Source organism: Prionailurus viverrinus, chromosome D4 (genome assembly GCF_022837055.1).
Source record: "Prionailurus viverrinus isolate Anna chromosome D4, UM_Priviv_1.0, whole genome shotgun sequence".
Lineage (NCBI taxonomy): Eukaryota > Metazoa > Chordata > Mammalia > Carnivora > Felidae > Prionailurus > Prionailurus viverrinus.
In genome coordinates, this window is record NC_062573.1 from 44352213 (window position 1) to 44371676 (window position 19464).

At 41.8% G+C, this 19464-nt stretch overlaps 1 protein-coding gene across 3 annotated transcripts in view; it reads right to left on the minus strand.

Moving 5' to 3' along the window:
• The window catches only part of ADAMTSL1 (ADAMTS like 1), an 888150-nt gene that overhangs the window by 28388 nt on the left and 840298 nt on the right, over nt 1-19464 (minus strand). For all 3 annotated transcript variants that reach the window (XM_047830980.1, XM_047830979.1, XM_047830981.1), the window contains 3 exons: nt 6483-6695; nt 4691-4871; nt 1533-1740 (listed from right to left, as the gene is read on the minus strand). In XM_047830980.1, coding sequence (XP_047686936.1) covers nt 1533-1740; nt 4691-4871; nt 6483-6695 — 602 coding nt within the window. The remainder of the gene's footprint in view (nt 1-1532; nt 1741-4690; nt 4872-6482; nt 6696-19464) is intronic.

Sequence of the window (19464 nt, forward strand, 5' to 3'; positions counted from 1 at the left end):
ACTTCATGGGAAATTCCAAGTGATTGTTTTCCAAAGAACACACCTCGGGGTGGGGATGGAGGAACATGAAGGCAGTAATGTGCAGAGAGCCAGTTCCAACAAGTTTCAAGTTGCTAGCTGCCCAAGATGTTCAGGTACATTAGTTCACACACGCAAAGAATTAAGAGCCTTGTGGTGGTTTTGGGGTGTTCTAGCACGCCATGCTTAATGGCATGTTTCAGATACCAACCAGTCACAAACTATGCCTGACCAGAGTGGTTATCCTGTCAATAGTGTCAGCCTCTGACAAACAATACTTGTTACCACATAGTGGGGTGGGTACTAGCTGATTATCAGCCTCGGCGGGCAGATTTTAGATGCTAAGTAAGTCCTCAGGAGGTTTTGAACACACACTTTGAAAGGAACAGAACATATGCAAATATGTTATTTCCCCCAAGCACCACACTCGATTGTTTTGGTCCCCGCCCCGTGCCTACAACCTTCTAAAACAGAGAAGGGGTCAGAGGAGTAGGAAAACTACTTTGGCTAAATAGAGACCCTATGCACCTGCACTGGGGAAAGCCTAGGCCTCTAATTATAGTGGGAATTTCTGACTGATGCTCAGTCCTACCTGATCCAGAAATGATGCGAGAACAATGGCAAAGTGACTATCAGTGCCTCCAGGGTGGCTTCCATCACGGCATAGTGTCTGTCATTGCTCAGGTTTGTTCTTCCCCACCAAGAATCTTCAGTTTGTGTTAATTTTTAAAGTCATAACTAAACATAAAATTTCCTCTCCAAATGGAGAGAGTCCTGTGGTTCCTTCCTATATCTAGAAGAGGCCCCATCCCTCCTGGGGTCCAATGAACCTGCATTGTTGCAGTGTGTTAAGCTAACCTAGGACTTTCTTGGCTGTCCTCTGGCTGAGAATTGAGAAGGGAGTTGGTGGTTCCAAAGCGATCCAGCCTAGGCTTCAACTCTTCTTGGCTTGAAATAGGGGTTCTCTACTATGGCTGCACCCCAGAATCTCCTGCATAGTTTCTAAAACTTGCCCATGCTCAGATCCCGCCTCTGAACAACTGACTTAGAATCTTGGGGAGGTGCAGCCTGGACATTGGTCTTTTAAAGAAGTTTCTCAAGTGATTCTGTGTATCCCAGTTGAGAACCCCTGGCCCAGAATAAGACTGCAGTCCCCACATGGATCTCATCGGAGTTTTAAATCATCAGCCTCAGCACAGATAGTGAGGAGAGGTGGCCTTACAGAAAATGAGTCTGAAGAAAGGGGTGCTGAGGGTTCGCTGATGGCCTGAGAAAGGGAAGACCTCAGGGGGGGAGGGAAATCAATAGGAAAGCTGTAATGGCTGTGGGAGGTGTGTCTGACAAGAATGAGCAGAAACTCTAAGCTTTAGGATGGATACTGGGCAGGTGAGTTGATTGACAGATGGGATGTGAAAGGTCTGACATCACAGAGAATGTGGCAGTGGTTGCATTTTACTTCCTACTTTGGCAGCGTCCATGCTTTTAGATTTATCTGTCAAATAAAATCCTCTCACCTGGCCCCAGCTGGAGAAGGCCCACTCCACGCAGAGCTGTTGGTTACAGGCCTGGGTGTCTACTGGCCGTTTGGCAAGCTGGGTACACATGTCATTGGACACAGGAGTGGAGATTCCAGAGGCTTTCAGCTTCTGGCAGGTCACCCGGCGGGTCTGGACACCTCCCCCACAGCTCCGTGTACAGGCAGACCAGGAGGTCACCATCCACCTGGGGAGAGGAGAAGAATCAGGGCAGCTGCAGAGGGTCAGGCCTTGGACAGAGGAATGATGCCATATGTTCTCAGAAAAAGAGCCTGTACATCCCTCTGTTCTCATCACACAGCTACCAATACTTTTCCAAGGTATACAAGGAAGTCTGAAAATGGTCCCCCAAAAGAATCTACATCAAATCCCTGTAAATGTTACCATATTTGGACAAAGGGTCTTTAAAGGTATAATTAAGGACTTTGAGATGAGATTATCCTACATTTACTGTCATCACAAATGTCCTTATAAGAGGAAGACAGAAATTAGAGAAGAGGAGGAGACTGTGTGACCACAGAGGCAGAGGCCGGAGTGATGTGGCCACAAGTCACAGGATGCCCGGAGCCACCAGAAGTTGCAAGGCTCGAGGAAGCTGCAAGGAGTGCACCCCTGCTGACATCTTGATTTTGGACTTCTGGCCTTCAAAAGTATGAGAGAATACACGTCTTTTCTTTTAAGCCACCGTGTTTGTGTTAATTTGTAATGGTAGCCACAGGAAACAAATAATCTTTGGAAATTGACTACAAAGCATCTTGAAAGAGTAGTCTGAAGATCAGTGGTCTCAGCCTGACCCTGGTCCCAAAAGCCGTGAGCCTGCAGGTAGAACTCTCTGAGCAGACAGTCCTTTAGGTAGTTCACTGCACTGGAGTTCTGGTACTTCCTAAAGCCACCCAAGTATGTGACAGAAGAGGGCCAGTTTCCTAAGGAAGTCAGACCCAAACTGTGCCACTTCCTGACCCAGGCAGTAATCTGGCTCTCACTGAAGTCGACACTTTATCTGCTGGTACTCACTGTATTTTCTCCCTTGCCTTAACCCACATGCCACTGGATTTTGTTTAATCCCCGAGAAACATGCAAAATTCATTCTAGCTTTCTGGAGCAGTCTCCCACCTCTCCCCTCCGTGGGTCACAGTCTATAGGTCTTACACCTCTTTGAGGGCTGCACGTGGCAAATGTAGTTCCTCCCAGAATGTTCTCTTCCAACTACAATTGGGACCCTTAGAGGTGAGATTGACTGAGACTGTGCAAATGGCCTGTCTCATCAAGCCAAGCTGTAATCCAGTAAACACTCTGAAATCCTCGGTCCATATATAAACCTGTAGGGGCTCTCTGTGCATGTTTGCACTGTTAGTTCTCAAAGAGAAGGGGAAGGGGGCACAGTCTGGGGGAAAATAGCGAGAAAAGACTTGGTGCTTTCCAGCCATTTTATTCAATCTAGGGAATAACCAATCAAATACCCACCCACCAAAACATTCTTTGGTTTTATTGCCCGAGAAAAAGTTTATCTAAATGAAATGGCTGACTAGCTACCTGGGTCAAAGCAGGACCTCCCAGCCCTATTCAAAGACAACCACGGCGATACTTGTTTGTGTTCAAAGAAGGCTACTGAAGTGCCCGAGAGGCCTGGCAGGGAAACTAGTCAAAGGTAAGCCTGTGGCCACTTCCTACTCCAGTGGCGCCACATCTGGCTCTCAGGAGAGGCAAGTAGCAGAGACAGGGAGCACATTCCTCTTGAATCTGGATCTGTGACTTATTTAGTTTGGTGGAACTTTCCTGCTCCATTTGCCCTGGAGAGAGATGACTGAATGCAGATTTCCAACCCACAGGAGCAGAGCCACTTAGGAAGCAGGCACGAGGTGTTTTAAAGCTCCTGGGGGCACTGAAACCCAAGCAGACATGGCCATTATTTCATTTGCAGAAGTAAATGAGGCTGATTGATTCTGACCATCACCACAGCAAATCAAAAAGTCCTTGGCATGTCCAAGACGTCGTCTTCATTTCAAATAGCTTGGCGAGGGCAGTCTTCCAGCCTCTTACATCCCCGGTGAATGTCAGGCCTGCATTTCAATCAACTTTTATTTCCAAATATACATTTCAGCAATTTTTCAGGAGCTGGGATGGGGGGTTTGAGAAAGGAGAGGGACGGCTATGTTACAGTTCAGGAAGGGTATAAAAGGACATTAATCATTCCCATGGAAACCTTCCCGTCAGCAAGTCAAACTGCTGATATTAATGAGCGTGTTTCATATTTCATTGAGTCTCTCCTGGTTTCAGCTGCTCCTTATGACTCAGCTGGCAAAACACAAAGCGGTTGCCTAAGTAGTATATGAAAGTCCCACAGATAGGTGCTAAAGGGCCACTGCAAGGCCCAGCCAAGTCCCCCCAGGCTTGGGGTGCCATGCTGGTGCCAACTCTAAACCCATCCATTATCCCTTTAACTACTGCCTGCAAACTGGGGGTAGGGTGCTCTGTGCGACTCACAGCTTCTCTAAGCTGTAAGAGGCAGAGAGGGTGGGTGTCATTCTGAGACAAGATGCTGAGAATGTATATCCGACAGTGAGGTGACTATAGAAAATGAAGATTTATTGTGACTTCAGCAGGATGCAACCCTTCAAAGACAAGGCTAGGGTGAGATTTCCTCACCTAAACTGGAGTACTGATTAGCACAGTTTTTGAAGTTAGAAGAAAGGGGAGGGGCTGGGGTTGAGGTCAGTAATTCCTATCTCCTCAGCACCTCAACTGCAAACACATTTCTCCTCTTACAAACAAACTGGAGAGCCCGTTTCTTAATGCAGGATGCAAGCTAGCTCTTGCTAGGGCCTGGGATGCTCCTGTTCCCTGAACAGATCCTCTCGGGCACTTGGGACAACCAGATAGCCCTTAGCCGGCCGAGTGGTAAGGGAATAAACTGCCGAGGGAGGAGGCCCATCCTGAGGGATATCTTCTGCACAGTGGAGAGGCCTGACAAGTCTGTACCTAGAGAAAAGAACAGTGTCTTGGATGGCAGGCCCCCTTGCCGGCACTCCGTGTCTCTCCCTGTGCAGTGCTGGACAAAGGCTAGCCACCAAGTTGGCTAGGAGACAGGGCCCAGCCTTGGGGTTGGGGAGCCCCGAGCCAGTATCTGCCACACTCACCGAGAAGGGCAGTCTCTCCGATTGCATGCGATGGGCTGCACGGCAGGGCGCACCTTCCCTGCACAGTGGGTGGGGTTGACCTCTGTGCTGTTCAGGAGGCACCTCAGGCGGGGTTGCTGAACGCCCCTGTTACCGCAGGAGGCTGAGCAGGTTGCCAGTCTGTCCACGGACCACCAGTAATCTGTCATAGGAGGAGGATCAGAGGTGAAAAGAAGACTGCATTATTGCCCATGCTCTGTGGGCACGAATTGTTATGAATGAGGCTCTGTCAGTGGGCTCCATTCCCAACTTATGCAGGCAAGTGGCATCATCTCCAGGAGACTCAGTTGGCTTATCCGTAAAGGGAGTACAAAGCCTCTACCCTGTGAAGTTATTGTGAGCACCAGATATAAGGAAGGGAAAGGGCCTAGCCCAGCACCTGGCGCCCAAAGAGTATTTAGAATCAGTGCCTCTGGTCCTTAATATTTTTAAGCACACTTCCAAAGTGCTTTTTCTTCCTAGTGGTTCAGCAGAAAGTGACTTTATTTTTCAACAAAGAGATATAAAAATATCACAAATAATTAACAGTCATATTTATACGTGCACATTTGTGTTGGACTTTGTAGATGTTACTAAATGAAAAAAAACCCAGTCTATCCAGAGAGTACTCTGGACATGAGACAATGACGTAAGGGAGAAATTCAATTTCTTTGGATTTTCTTTTTGGGGGTCTGGGACTCACTGGTAGGAAAGCTGTTAAAAATAACTGCGGGCTGGTAAATTGGGAGTGCTTATTTGCAAGGTCGTATATTACAAATCTTGCAGATAGGCACTGGCTTCTGGTTTTCAGCAGAGAATGGCTGGTTGGCAAGAAAATGGAACATTTACTTTCCTGTCTTGAAAGCCAAATGGCAGGGGAGGATGTTTAAGGGGAAAACCCATTTGCTCAGAAAAATCTCCCTCCTCATGTGCTACACTGGCACAAAATTCTGTCCCTTCCCACAGAATACTCCATTTTAGAATGCATGCAAAAGAATTTTGCTTTCCCTTAAAATAATCACACACAGGCCACAGGTTAGAACTAGCCTACGGGAAACTTGAAAGCCTCACTTACTTTCTATTTAACATGGCCCACTTTGGGTTTATTTCTCACTGTTTTGGGCTCATTCACAACGCTTTCTTGGTGCAGCTAATGCCAAGCCCCTCCCAAGGGCTTTCTGACCCGCCTGTGTTCCTGGAAGATTAATGCATGAGCCATCCAGTCTGTCTTTGATGGGGCCACAAGAAAGGTGCCTGCAAAACACTTAGCACGTGACTGCAGTTTAAGACTCTTTCGGACGATAAGCAGGTACTGGCACTGGCTTGAATCTCCAGGAGAGGAGGCAATAACCAAGCAGTTCTGATCAAGAGGTTATTTTTTAACAAAACCTACAGAGAAAACTTGCACATGTGTGTTTGCATGCACACGTGTGTGTGTCTGTGTGTGTTTCTTACTAAACAAGCATAAATGAAACTTTTTTTTTTGACTCTGATATATCATGGTGTTTCTTTGGTCCACAGCAGCACTAACATTGTGAGGCAGAAGGGCCCATTTATGAAAGCAGCACTGACTTTTCCAGATTCTGCTGGGACGGAGCCTAGTAGCTCTTCTGAAGGGCCTCATTGTATGGAAACATGATTCAGCTTTGACTTTCATGCTCTAGGAACCACTGGAGATCAGAAATAATTTAGTTCTATTAGATAATTAGATTCTCAGGTCAACTTTCTTGTTCAAACAATAAGCCCAGCACCCAAAGCCTGAAGGGTTTCTTACCTTGGATCACCAAAGAGGCTTTTTGCACAAGCATTCCTGCCTCATTTTGTGCAAGGCAGCTGAATTCCCCTTGGGACCCGCCACTAAGATTTGCAACCTGGAGAATCTGTCCAGCTGCCAATATATGATGTGTCAGTCCTGGGACAGTGGCAACTGGCTGACCACCATGGAACCAGGTGATATTTGGGGTAGGATGACCTTTGATGGGACAGCCTAGAAGGAGAAGAGAAGAGAGAGAAGCCATTAATAAAGCCAAGAGGGACATATTCCTGACAAGTTCTTTTAGTGTCTCTGTGGCTCTAGAAGCCATACATGCAGTGTAGCCCCCTTACCGGTGGCATTTTTCTTTTGCTTGCTATTTCCAAGAAAATAGATATTTTTATTCTCTGGAATTCTGGGAAGGTGACTATTATTCATTCAATTAAGTAAAAATTCTCAGAGAATACAAACTGCTTATTTCTATGTCCTTGTAATTAACCTTTAAAAAATGAAGCAGTTAATATTCACTCATTGAAAAAATTTTCAGGTTAATTAGTTCCTACACTGATTTTCTACTGGAAGAAATCACTTCTTCAAATGTAGTGAGTTGGAAAAGATGCTACATAGTAACAGTTAGTAATCAATTTAATTGGTAAAAGTCTAGTATCTGCTACCATTTTACTCTTTATGTGATTTTCAAGCCAAAATTTTTTAACAGACTCTAGGAAAGCAATTGTAAACACCAATTTCATTTTTCTATCAGTCAAGAACCTTGGCCTTCTAACAGCTCTTACCAAGCCTGCATTTGGACATGTATGATATTCTAATTATCTACATAGTCATTAAACATACTTTGATACATTAAAATTCCAAAATATTAAGCTTAGATATTATGTCTACTCAAGCTTTTGTAGCATAGAATTATTAAAGTAAACTGATTGCTGCTGTGAGAAAAACCTAATTTTCTTTAAATTCAGAGTACTCGCTGAATTTGCTGTTGTGTCCTCAACAACTCAGCTTCCACAGAAAATTTATTTAGAAGCTCAAAACACATGGTAAACCAGTCAAAATTAAAGATGCTGGCAGTTTTCCCTCAATTTAGTTACAGAAGTAACGATTTTGCGCCTACTGTTCTGGGGATAGATAAGACAGTGATGGTTATCTTCCTTCTTGCAAGGAGATCCTAGCTGGTATTGAATAAGAAACAAAGCACACTAATAAAACTGAGATGTAAGGCAGAAAATGATGAGATCTGTGAGACAAGAGAATGGCCACCTGCAATCGCCACCTATGGATCTGTAAGAGAAGGAATTTTCCAATGTTGTCTTCTTTTCTATTCCGGGGTCAACACTATTAGAATTTATACTAGGAGGCAGAGCTAACACAGGGAAGGTCCTTAGAGATGATCTAGCCTACATACCAGAGGAGGAAACTGAGGCCCAACGATGTTAAGATACTTTCCCACGATTAAGTGGCAGCCTTTCTGATTCCTTGCCTTGTGTTCTTTCCTTTCTATCTGACACTTGTATAGCTGCACACCAGCAAATTACTTAGCCTCCCTGTTATCTCTTTCCTTTGTCTGCTCATTCCTTTTGTCTCCTAATGCCCTAATTTCATATATACATATATACACATATACATATACACACACACTTTGAAAAAGGGCCCTGGAAAAATAACGCTGTAATTGACTGTATGAAGTTCAGGATGGGATACCACTGTTACAGAACCCAGTTCTTCATTCCTCCCTGTATTGACTCACTTTGCCATGTAACTTTGCAGTGGCCTTCCATGATGGGTGGGTTACATGTACTTCCCCACCTCCTGATTTGGGGTTTGGCTATGTGACTACTTTGGCCAATAAAATGAGTCAGATGTTACACTAACAATGAACAATCTGAAAGAGAAATTAAGAAAACAATTCCATTTATAATATCAAAAAGAATAAAATACTTAATAATAAATTTAACCAAGGAGATGAAAAACATGTACACTGAAAACAACAAAATGTTGCTAAAAAATTAAAACATAAATAGGATGCTATGTTCATGGTTAGAAAACTTAATATTGTGAAGATGTCAATAACCCCAAGTGAACTACAGATTCAGTGCAATCCCTATCAACATCTCAATGACTTTTTTTTTTTTTTGCACAGATATAAAAATCCATCCTAAAGTTTATATGGAATCTCAACAGATACTGAATAGCCAAGACAATCTTGAAAAAGAAGAACAAACTTGGGGTTTTCACACTTCCTGATTTCAAAACTTAGTAGAAAGCTACAGTAATTGAAACGGTATAGTACTGGTAAAAAAGATGTACATTATAGACCAACAGAACAAAATAGAGAGTCCTAAAATAAACTCTTGCTTATGTGGTCAAATGATTTCCAACATGGATGCCAGGACCATTTCATGGTGCTGGGAAAACAAGACATCCACTTGCAAAAAATGAAGTTGTGTATTTACTTTATACCATATAAAAATTTAACTTAAAAGTATAAAACTCTTAAAACACAGGCAAGAGTCTCATGATATGGCATTTGGCAATGATTTCTTGGATATGATACTACACAGTTAACAAAAGAAAAAAATAAACTGGACATCATTAAAATTGAAAGTTTTTGTGTGTTAAAGGACACTGTCACCAGAGTGAATAGGCGACCCACAGAATGGGAGAAAATATTTGCAAATCGTGGATTTGATAAGGGATTAATGTCCAGAATATATAAAGAATTCCTACAACTCAACAATATAAACAGTCAAACTAAAAAAAAAAATATGGGCAAAAGACCTAAATAGACATTTCTCCAAAGATTTTAAAATGGCCAATAAGCACATGAACAGATGATCAATATCACTAATTGTTACAGAATGCAAATCAAAACCACAATGAGCTACACATCACATCCAGTAGGATCATTATTTAAAAAAAAAATGGAAATACCAGTGTTGAGGAAGATGTGGGGAAAGTAGAATCCTTGTGTATTTCTGGTGGGAATGTAAACTGATGCAGCCACTGTGGGACATAGTATGGAGGTTCCTCAAAAAATTAGATGTAGAATTAACCATATGCTCCAGAAATTCCACTTCTGGATATATATAACCAAAGGAATAGAAAACCAGGACTTGAATAGCTATTTGTACACTAATGTTTATAGCGGCATTATTCACAATAGCCAAAAGGTGAAAGCATCACAAATGTCCATCAATGGATGAGTAGATGAATGAAGTATGACATGTATGTATGATAGAATATTATTCAGCCTTAAAAAGGAAAGAAATTCTGACATGTGTGACAACCTGGATGAACCATGAACACATTAATGAAAGAAGCCAGACACAAAAGGACAAATATTCTATGATTCCACTTATGTGAGGCACCTAGTGTAGTCAAATTCATGGAAGCAGAAATTAGAATAGTGATTGCCAGGGGCTAGAGGAAGGGGAGCATAGGGAATTGTTTTTTAATGGGTACAGAGTTTCAGTTTGAGATGATGAAAAAGTTCTGGAGATGGAAAGCATGATGGTTGCACAATGATGTGAATGTAATTAATGCCACTAAACACTTAAAAATGTTTAAAATAGTCAATTTTATGTTATGAATATTTTACCACAATAAAGGAAATGAGGCAGATGTGCTGGTATACCAGTTCCAAACCTAAACCTCAAGAGACTGTGTGTTTTTGCTTGTGCTCATGTGCCTTTGCTATCACCAGTAGAAGAACATGCCTCGACTGGCCTGATGATCCCAAGAGGAGGTTGAGAGAAATGTGGAGAACAGCCAAGTCTCCCAAGCCAAACTCAGTTTAGTTCAGCTGAAGTAAGTAAGATCAGTAAAAATAAATGACTGCTATTTTAAGCCACTGAATCTTATTATTATTATTATTATTTTTTAATGTGGTGATAGCTAACTGATACACTTAGGGGGAAGGGAGTTCCAAATTTCTCCTAACTTATAAATCCAAAGCTTGGGATAGGGCAAAGTTTCTGCCTGTGTGCTGATCACCTATGTCTTCTTATTCAGATACTTAGGAGGAGCAAGTTCCCTGCACGCTCCCGGTGGCATCTAGGCATCTAATATTTTATGAAGTCTGTGGTACTGACATTATACTCCTGTTATAAAATGGAGGTAAAAATGGCCTTGGGGAGAGGTGTATAGAAATCAGTCTACTGGGGATCTTCTGGGAGCAGCAGTACCGAACTCTCTTCAGTCCCAACTGTAGTCTGGAGTTAGATGCTGATTTCATTTTCTAATAAAAGGCAGGAATACTGTACATTTACTTAGTCAAATAGCATGATTTAAAAAGTGAAGCTTGAAACCAGTATAGCTTTTCAGACTTGCCTAAACAGGCCAATATATGTCTCAATCACATCTGCTTTGAAGGGGGAAAAAAAAAGGTGTCATACATGGTTAAGACGCTGGTTCCAGGAATCATTATGTTTGGTCAGTGGGGACAGAGCCCTGGTGAGGCTGACTATATTCTAAGTTGATAAGTAAGAACTTTGCTATTCCTGAGGAAACATGAGATATTTGGCAAGGAAATCTCTCATATTTAGCCTAATCTTCATTTTCCAACTCCATTAGGATTGATTTTCTGAGAGAGTTTTTAAGCAGAAAAAGGAGCAGTAGCAGCCTCAGGCTGTTTTCTATGGCTGATGAAGTTACTTCTCTGGGAGCCAGGAATCCTAGTCAGCTAAATAGGAGGTCCATTTGCATAACAATTTACATTTATAATCTTCCCTCCTTCTTGGAATCGGGGGCCAGAGTGAGCAGCCAGGACATCTCTCTTGGCCCATCTGTGTCTTGAGTCTTGGACATGCTCCCAGGGCCTTCCAGCCTAGTGCTCCCAGTGCAGATGAGATGGGGCAGAGTTCCTTCTAAGGGCAGGCATCAGGGCTGCCAATGACATGAAGTTCTTACAACTTGAGAAAGACTCATGAGTAGCAGCAGCGAAGACAGCTGTATGGAACAGCTGTCTCCCTAGTAATGCCTCTCATTCTGAAACCTATCAGGATACAAATCAGTTTTGTAGAAAGTTTTAAAAAGAAAAGCAATTTTGTCACTCTCAAATGCACTGACGCAGATTCATGACTCTCAATTAGAAGCTTAAATTTCAATAGGGTTCTCTGGTTTCATTTTTCTAATCTGTAAATGAGAGTTTTGACTGAGTCAACGGTTTTATAATTGATAGTTTCCTGGGTCCCTAAGGGGCTGCAGAGGTACCTGGGGAGGGGCCTTTGAGAGGAAATCAGCATAAGGTAGGGCTCTGGGGATTCTATTTCCATTTCAATAATAAACGAATATATTGGGCTTCTGCATAAGAAGATTCCACAATTAATAACCACTGAATTAGATAACCTTTAAGGTCCTTTTAAGGTACCTAGATTTCCCAACATCATTTCAAACTCAGCATCCTCACCCTCTTCTTCCTGCTCCCCAATAGCCAAGTACCAAGGGTAAAATAGAGTATTCAATCTATATGGCTTAGATCATTGTGTAGTGATACTGAACTATGCCAATGAAAAGCTCATGGAAGAGATGTTACATATGAAAGTTATTGAAGATTAAGGTAAACAGGGGTGCCTGGGTGGCTTAGTTGGTTAAGGTAAGTCAGGAAGAGAAGCTATTGCTTATCTCCACCCCTGGAGATGGATGAGTTTAGTTTTAAGCACAAGTTTAGTTTTAAGCATTTAAAGGTTGTGATGGAACCAGAGTACAGAAAAATCCATCAAGATGATGGAGATAAAAATGGAAGTCTGATATTTGCTACAAATTTGGGGAACCAATTTCATACATGTGTGTGGAGAAAGTCTTCAATGAAAAGAGATCAAGCCTCAGGACAAAACAGTGGGAGAATTCTAGCATTCAGTGACTGAAGACTAACGAGGCGGTATTAAAGAAGTCTGAGAAGAAATGGTGTGAGAGGACAAAAATTGAGACTATGCGATATCATGGAAATCCAGAGAGGAGAGAGATTACAGAAACTAGTTGTTAGAAAATAAGTGATTAGTAAGAATTTGTGTAATGAATGAATGGCTTCATTTGTTTACAAAAATAACCGAATAAACAAACATTTTCCCCACAATCGCTCCACTCCCTGCTCAGGCAATAGGTAAATTCATCCTCACTCATGTTTGAATGATCAAACTTCCAAGTTAATAGAATCAGAAATAAAAGTGTATGATCAAAATATCCTATTCAATGCTATGCACACCCATGTATTGAATTTAAGAGAAAATTTACCTCTGGGTCTTCAATCTTTAGAAGCAGACCAACATCTGGGTTATTAAGAAGATGAAAAACTAAAGAGGGTGAATGGGAATGTTTCAAATGTAGCAAAACAAGAACAGAGTAGATCTCGGCCAGAAAACTCTTCAAACAACTTGACTGGGGATTCTAGCTTCCAGTAATGGTGAATAACTTGGTTGGACTAATCTTCCTGCAAATAGCAATCATAAAATCTAAACAATAACCACGACAACCCCCATTAAACAACTCTTTGAAAGCAATGAAGAGTAACCAAAAGCAGTGACAGAAACAGGAGGGTAATCTATCCTAGAAATTCAGGAATTGCAACAAGTGTGATTTGCCAGCTTGTAGCTTGCTACCTGAGCAAATTCCTCAAAGCTCATGTGGCTCAGAGAGGTGGCTTGACATGTCAGAAGACAGAGTCTGGGGGTTGTTAGAACAGCTGAAAAGTTAAGGGAAAAATCCTGGAAGAGTCACAGTGGGGATAAACCTCAAAATCTACATAAATCCTGCCCAAATTCTTAGTATACAAACCCCAGGGGACCCAGCAAAAGAACAGCAGCTAGAAGCTGAAAGAACAGAGTAGAAAATTCACTTGGTGTTCACTGCAAGGAAGACAGATGAACACTCTTCTGGGGAACATAACAGAATCCAGAGTCTCTACAATATACCATTTATAATGCTCAGTATATAATAAAAACTATTAGACAAGAAGAAATGTGACCCATACCCAAACAGCAACTTCTCTCAGGATTGCATGAATTGTGAGATGCAAATGTTTCAGTGAGTGGACAATGATTTTAAGCAACTATTATAAATATGTTAAAAGACTTAAAGGAAAATACACTCATAATAAATGAATAAAGTATCTCAGTGGAGAAGTAGAAACTATAAAGATAAATTTCAGAGCTGAAATGTATAAAAAATGAAATAAGAAATTCATCAGATGGGCTCCAACAGAAAGTTGGAGATGGAATGAGTCAGTAAACTTAAAGCCTTAAAGAGTATACTAGCTTTCTAAGGCTGCCATAACAAGGTACCACCAACTGGGTGACTTAAAAAATGGAAATTTATTGTCTCACAGTTTTGGAGCCTAGAAGTCTGAGATCAAAGTGTCAACAGTGTTAGTTCCTTCTGATGGCTGTGAGGAATAATCTGTTTTACCCCTCTCTTCTAGCTTCTTGTGGTTTGCTGGCAGTCTTTGGTGTTCCTTGGCTTATAGATGCATCACTCCATGCTTTCATGTGCACATGGAGTTTTCTCTTGAGTGTCTCTGTGTCTAAATTTCCCCTTTTTGTAAGTCATATTAGATTAGAACCCACTCTAATGACCTCATCTTAACTTCATCATCTTCAAAGACCTTATTTCTAAATAAGGTCACATTTACAGGCTTATAGGTACAGAAGGTTTGGAATTTCAATATCATTTGGGGGTACATAATTCAACCCATAACAGAGGACTATCCCAAGGAGAGCACAGCAGTCTGAATGAATTGATGAGATAAAGAATACAGTTCAAAGAGGCTCAGGCAGCTAGATGTTGTTGAGAATTTTGGAGGTGAGAGTGCTACATAGAAAAAGAGCTCCAGAAATCTGCATAAATTCATCCTGACAATCTGCTCAATTAAAGATATAATGCATAACTCTATAAGGCTGAGCAAAAAGCAACTAAGGAGTTGTGAGTCTAATAGTTCCCAAACCTCAAATAGGGCTGGGAGACCTTGAAATTCTGACCAGCCAGATTGGAATATCCTTGTTGATCATCTGGAGTATTCAACAGAAACCCTAGAAGGGGCGACAATAAAGACTACTCTAGAGGTGCCTTAATAATGCTTAAATTAAAAAGAAAGTCAAAATTAAACATTGAATAACTGTTTAACAGAAGAAAATCCAACAATCTCTAGAAGACAATAAAATTCAGATACCTACTTACACAAAATTTACACCATCCAGCACTCAACCAAATGTTAACTGATAAGTCTAGAAGCAGGAAATCTGATCCATAACCAAGACAAATTCAGTCAGTGGAAATAAATCTAGAAACTATAGGGATTATAGAATTACCAGACAAGGATATTAAAGTAGAATGTTAAAAATATGTTAAGTATTTAAAGGAAAACATGCAGATAAGAATAGAAGGTATAAAAAGAATCAAATGAACTTCTAGAAATGAAACATACATCTTATGAAATGAAGAATTCACTAGATACAATTTAAATCCTAGAGAAAAAAATTTGTGAAATTGACGATGCAGGAACGGATAATTGCCAGAGTGAAGCAAAGAGAGAAAGAAAACTGAAAAAAAATATCACATGTTCAAAAACATATGTCAGACAAGGATATAGTTAGACATGTGTAACTGTCAAAAATATAAATGTCAAAAATGTATGGTTAAGATTTGAGCATTTTAATGTATGTATATTTCACTTAAAGAATAATTAATTGGGGGGGAGAGGTAGAAGTACAAGTGAAACAGAAATGGCAGCATGTTTATTGATGCTGGGTGATGAGTGTTGTTTACTTTGCATATATGCAAAATTACCCATAATAAAAAGGAAAAAAAACATATTTCTGTTGTCTAAATCATCGATCATCATGAGCAACTCAGTGTCCAGAGTTGCTTTTCTTTTTTTCTTTTTTTTAATTTATTTTTGAGAGACAGAGAGAGACAGAGCACAAGCGGGGGAGGGGCAGAGAGGGAGGGAGACACTGAATCTGAAGCAGGCTTCAGGCTCCGAGCTGTCAGCACAGAGCCTGACGCAGGGCTTGAACCCACGAATTGTGAGATCATGACCCGAGCTGAAGTCTGACGCTCAACTGACTGAGTCACCCAGGTGCCCCCCAAAGAGTTGCTTTTCACATATTCTGCTCATTCTATGTTTTTTCTGTAAGGGTTTAACACATTAAAAAAATTTACTGTTCCAGCCTGCTACTTTCAGATCTTTCCTCAAACGCTTTATAACCTGCCCAACTTACAAATTCCTGCTCATAGGTTCACCTTCGTTCATTTAGCCCTGTTGAAGTCAGAGGTCACTTTCATTTGTACTTCTATCACCCTTGATTCCCACAACTTTGGTTCAGTTGCTCTGTATGGCAGAAAGTGCTAGTGATCCTATCATAACTGTCCTTTCCTTGGAGTAAAAGAACCCCTGAATTTCAGTGAGGGAGACATTTCCCATCCCCCTTTGCAATAAGGTATAGGACATACGATTGCCTTCAGTGAAATGAGGGGGAAAGTGATGTATACACTGCCTGGGACATGTCTTTAAAAGAAAAGGGCTTGCTCTTGTTCCCCCTTCCTCTATCCTTCATGTATGTGGAGTGGATCATCTTGGCCCAGGTGTTGGATGTCCCAGTGATAGGAGTGTAAATTTTTTTTTTTTGGTCTGGGTCCCTAGATGACATGGTAGGTTGTCAGACCATCTTTGGAATGCCTTCCTCTGGACTGCCAAGTGAGATAGAAATACACTCCTGTCCTGCTGACTGTGATTTTGGCTCTTTGTTATAGGTTGTTGAATGCATATCCTAACTATGACAGTCCTAAATATTCTTTCCTTTACAGGGCCAGTGTCCTGCTATATAGGTTATTGTGTTTTCATTCACATCTGTACAGTGACCAGAGAGAACATACTTCTAGTAAGTGTGACTACTCACCATGCATTGAAAATGGTATTAGGGAAGTCTGCTTTCAAAGGTAAAGGGAAAGTCAAGACCAAAATAAACTAATTATAACTAAAGCCAATGAACAAAATTTCTGGCCATCTGCCTTTTCCATCACTAATCTGTCTTTCAATGCTTTTCTCATTCTCTTTAAAGACTTACTTTGTATCCAGAAGTGGTATCCTCCCCAGAACACGTGTGATGCAGGCCTCTGTGCTTTTATGTACATATTTATGTGCATGTCTCTATGCGTACACAGTGGTCTCTGAGGTTTGCCCACCGCAATAGTCAAAATAAGAAATCTAACATGAATTCCCACAGTGTATGTTCCCAGTGAATAATTATCCATGTTTCACTGCTAATGAGAAAACCTGGCTTGTAACAGGGGTTCCTTTCTGTCACGGACATTTCTCATTTGCTAAAGTAAAAGAGGTATCAATCATTTTTTGAAGGTGAGCAATCTCTCTGTGTGCCATTTCACAAGGACACCAAAATCAGGGGCTAACGTGTTCCACACCTCCAGAGAGACCACGTAATGAACCACTCCCCTGCCCCCTCTGATTCAGTGAGGATGTTGACAATGTTTCATGCAGGGGCTAGCATCTCCTTTTCTGTTTCCCTCCCGGACACATGAACGTTGACCATTTCTGTCCTCCCGACTGCAACGCCTACGCCAGGAAACAGTCAATCAGCAGGGAATGACAGTGCTCTCTTTCCTCAGACCTCCGTTATTACAGGTCTTGAGTTGGTTAGGTGTCTGAGGAGGAAGCAGTGCTTGGGAAGCCTGCCTAGCTAATGAGAGTTCTGGCAGCAGAAAGCCTCTCTCTATCAATCCTTTTCAACCAGTGAAAGAAAATATTGCCTTTAGGCCTCCATTCCTAGGTCTACTGTGGCTCTAAATTGAGCCAAAGCCAGGTGTGATTCATACATGTGTGAGGGTTTTTCCTCCTAGTTTCACCTACTATTTTTTTTTTAAATACATTAACTGGAGAGTGATAAAAGTTTAGAATGAGGGAGAGGTGCACAGTAAGAAAATCAAATTAAATATGAAATTGCATCCTCTGGGAGTCCGTTTAGCTGTAACCTGCCACTAGTTGACATCCCTGATTAAGTCAAATTGACCTCACTGACTTTCTTCATCTTTGTCTATTTCACATTGGTTTCTGCAACTAAAGTAGCCCCACTCAGGGCAACAGGTTGATTCAACAGACGAGGAAAACATGGGGGAAGAAAACTGGGAGGCCTGGTGGCCCTGGCTTCTACTTCCTTGCACCCTTTGGAAGATGCTGGTTTACCTTAAAGATGGGGAGATAGGACTGCCTTTGAGGCACCTGTCTAGAACGAAGCTCTGAACTCATGATGGTCATTACTTAGTGGATATTTTCATTGAATTGAAGGGCTGAAAACCAGTAGGATTTCTGATCGGCTGAGAGAGAGGCAAGCAGCTCGATTTATGGGCTTCCTTGTAGGATGGATGAAGCCAACTCGGGCATTTGTCAGCTGCTCATCACCTGAGGGAGACACATATCCAGAGTTGAATTCCATGAGCTCTTAGCCTTCATGAGAAGAAGGCAAGAGTTCAGGGTGCAAATTCTTCCATCTCTCCTCCCTCGGCAGCCAAATAGTTCAGAAAAAGGCACCTGAGCTTGATAAACCAATTGTATAGAACAAAAACTCTAAATAGATCGAAAGAGGCCCAGAAGGAACAATGGTTTGAAAATGGAAGACACAGTCTAAAAGAGGAAGAGAAAAAAGTAGTGCTCTGGAGGGTTTCATTTATTTAACCACTATCTAAAGGCAAAGAAAGCTGTGGCAGATTAGGACGTGCTGTGTAAAAATATTAAAGACGTGGCATTATTACTTCATGAGCTGGCTCTGGGCCTGTCAGCATTTCCATTATAATCCTGTATTTTTCACGGAGTTAAAACTTACTATAAAAATGATGTGTGCTGGGATGAAACTTGGCACTTGGTGGAGTCAGTCTGGGAGTCCTTTCCTTAATTTAATTTTACAAAACTGGAAAATGCTCAGCCATTTAAATTTATGGAGGGATCTCCATGCTGCGCGTGGTATACGGTGCGCACTGGCCTCACTCTAAGGCCGTGGGGTGACGGACAAGAGCAGAGAGGCTGCCTCGCCACATTTTCTGGCTGCTCCTTTCAGGTTTGGTGTTCCCTGGAGTTTGAGAGATGGTCTCTAAAGCAGCATAGAATGGGTGGGAACTGGCACCAGGCAGTAGGCTGAAAGACATGATTAATTCATATCGGAAAAAACTCAGTTCCTTACTCCCCATTTGTCAGCTGGACCCCAGAAGGCTGTGGGGGAAGACACACAACTTTAATTTTCACTCCGATTTTTGGGACCTCCCAATAAGCTGGTCGAATAAGCAGGCCAAGACTATTCCCATGTACATTTGCCCAAAGAAAACTAACTTTAAAACATTCCTGGAAGAAAAGGAACTATACAAGCCCATTTTCCATTCCCCAAATGTCTTTTTACCCCTAGGGCAGGCTTTGGGTTTCCACTGGCAGGGGGTATGCTAATGTCTCCATGCTCTTGGGCATCTGGTACAAGAACTTGATATATTTCTCAGCATGAAAAGTAGCTCCGTCCAGATTTATGACTTGATTAAAGCCTTGCCTTCTCCAAAATGGTTTGGTTATTGCTTGGCTACTGCCCTCAGCCAGTACCTTAAGATCTGATTATTCTCTTACAGGTAAGGAAGGTGATTGCCATTTATGATGTCCATACGTACAGAGTCTCAGCTATGAAAATATAATTGCATTGTCTAAGTTAGAGTTTGGCACTGCTGAACAACATGCTTATCCAGGGTTGACTGGGCTACCTGGGGGTGGGGGTTTGGAAACTGGTCCAATTTCTTTAAATTCACATTAGTGTTGACGGGGATTGAAACTATCTAAAGTGGATAATACACAGAGTTCCCATGTGTCCTTCTCTGCCAGCAGGCTCTTGGCATGAAACGCACCTTTAAAAACACATCAGCATTTTTTTTAAAGTTTCAAATTTCTGGGTTTATAAGTCCCTGGTTGACTCTACCCTCAGGCTGCTGGCAGGTGCTACCAGGCCTGCAG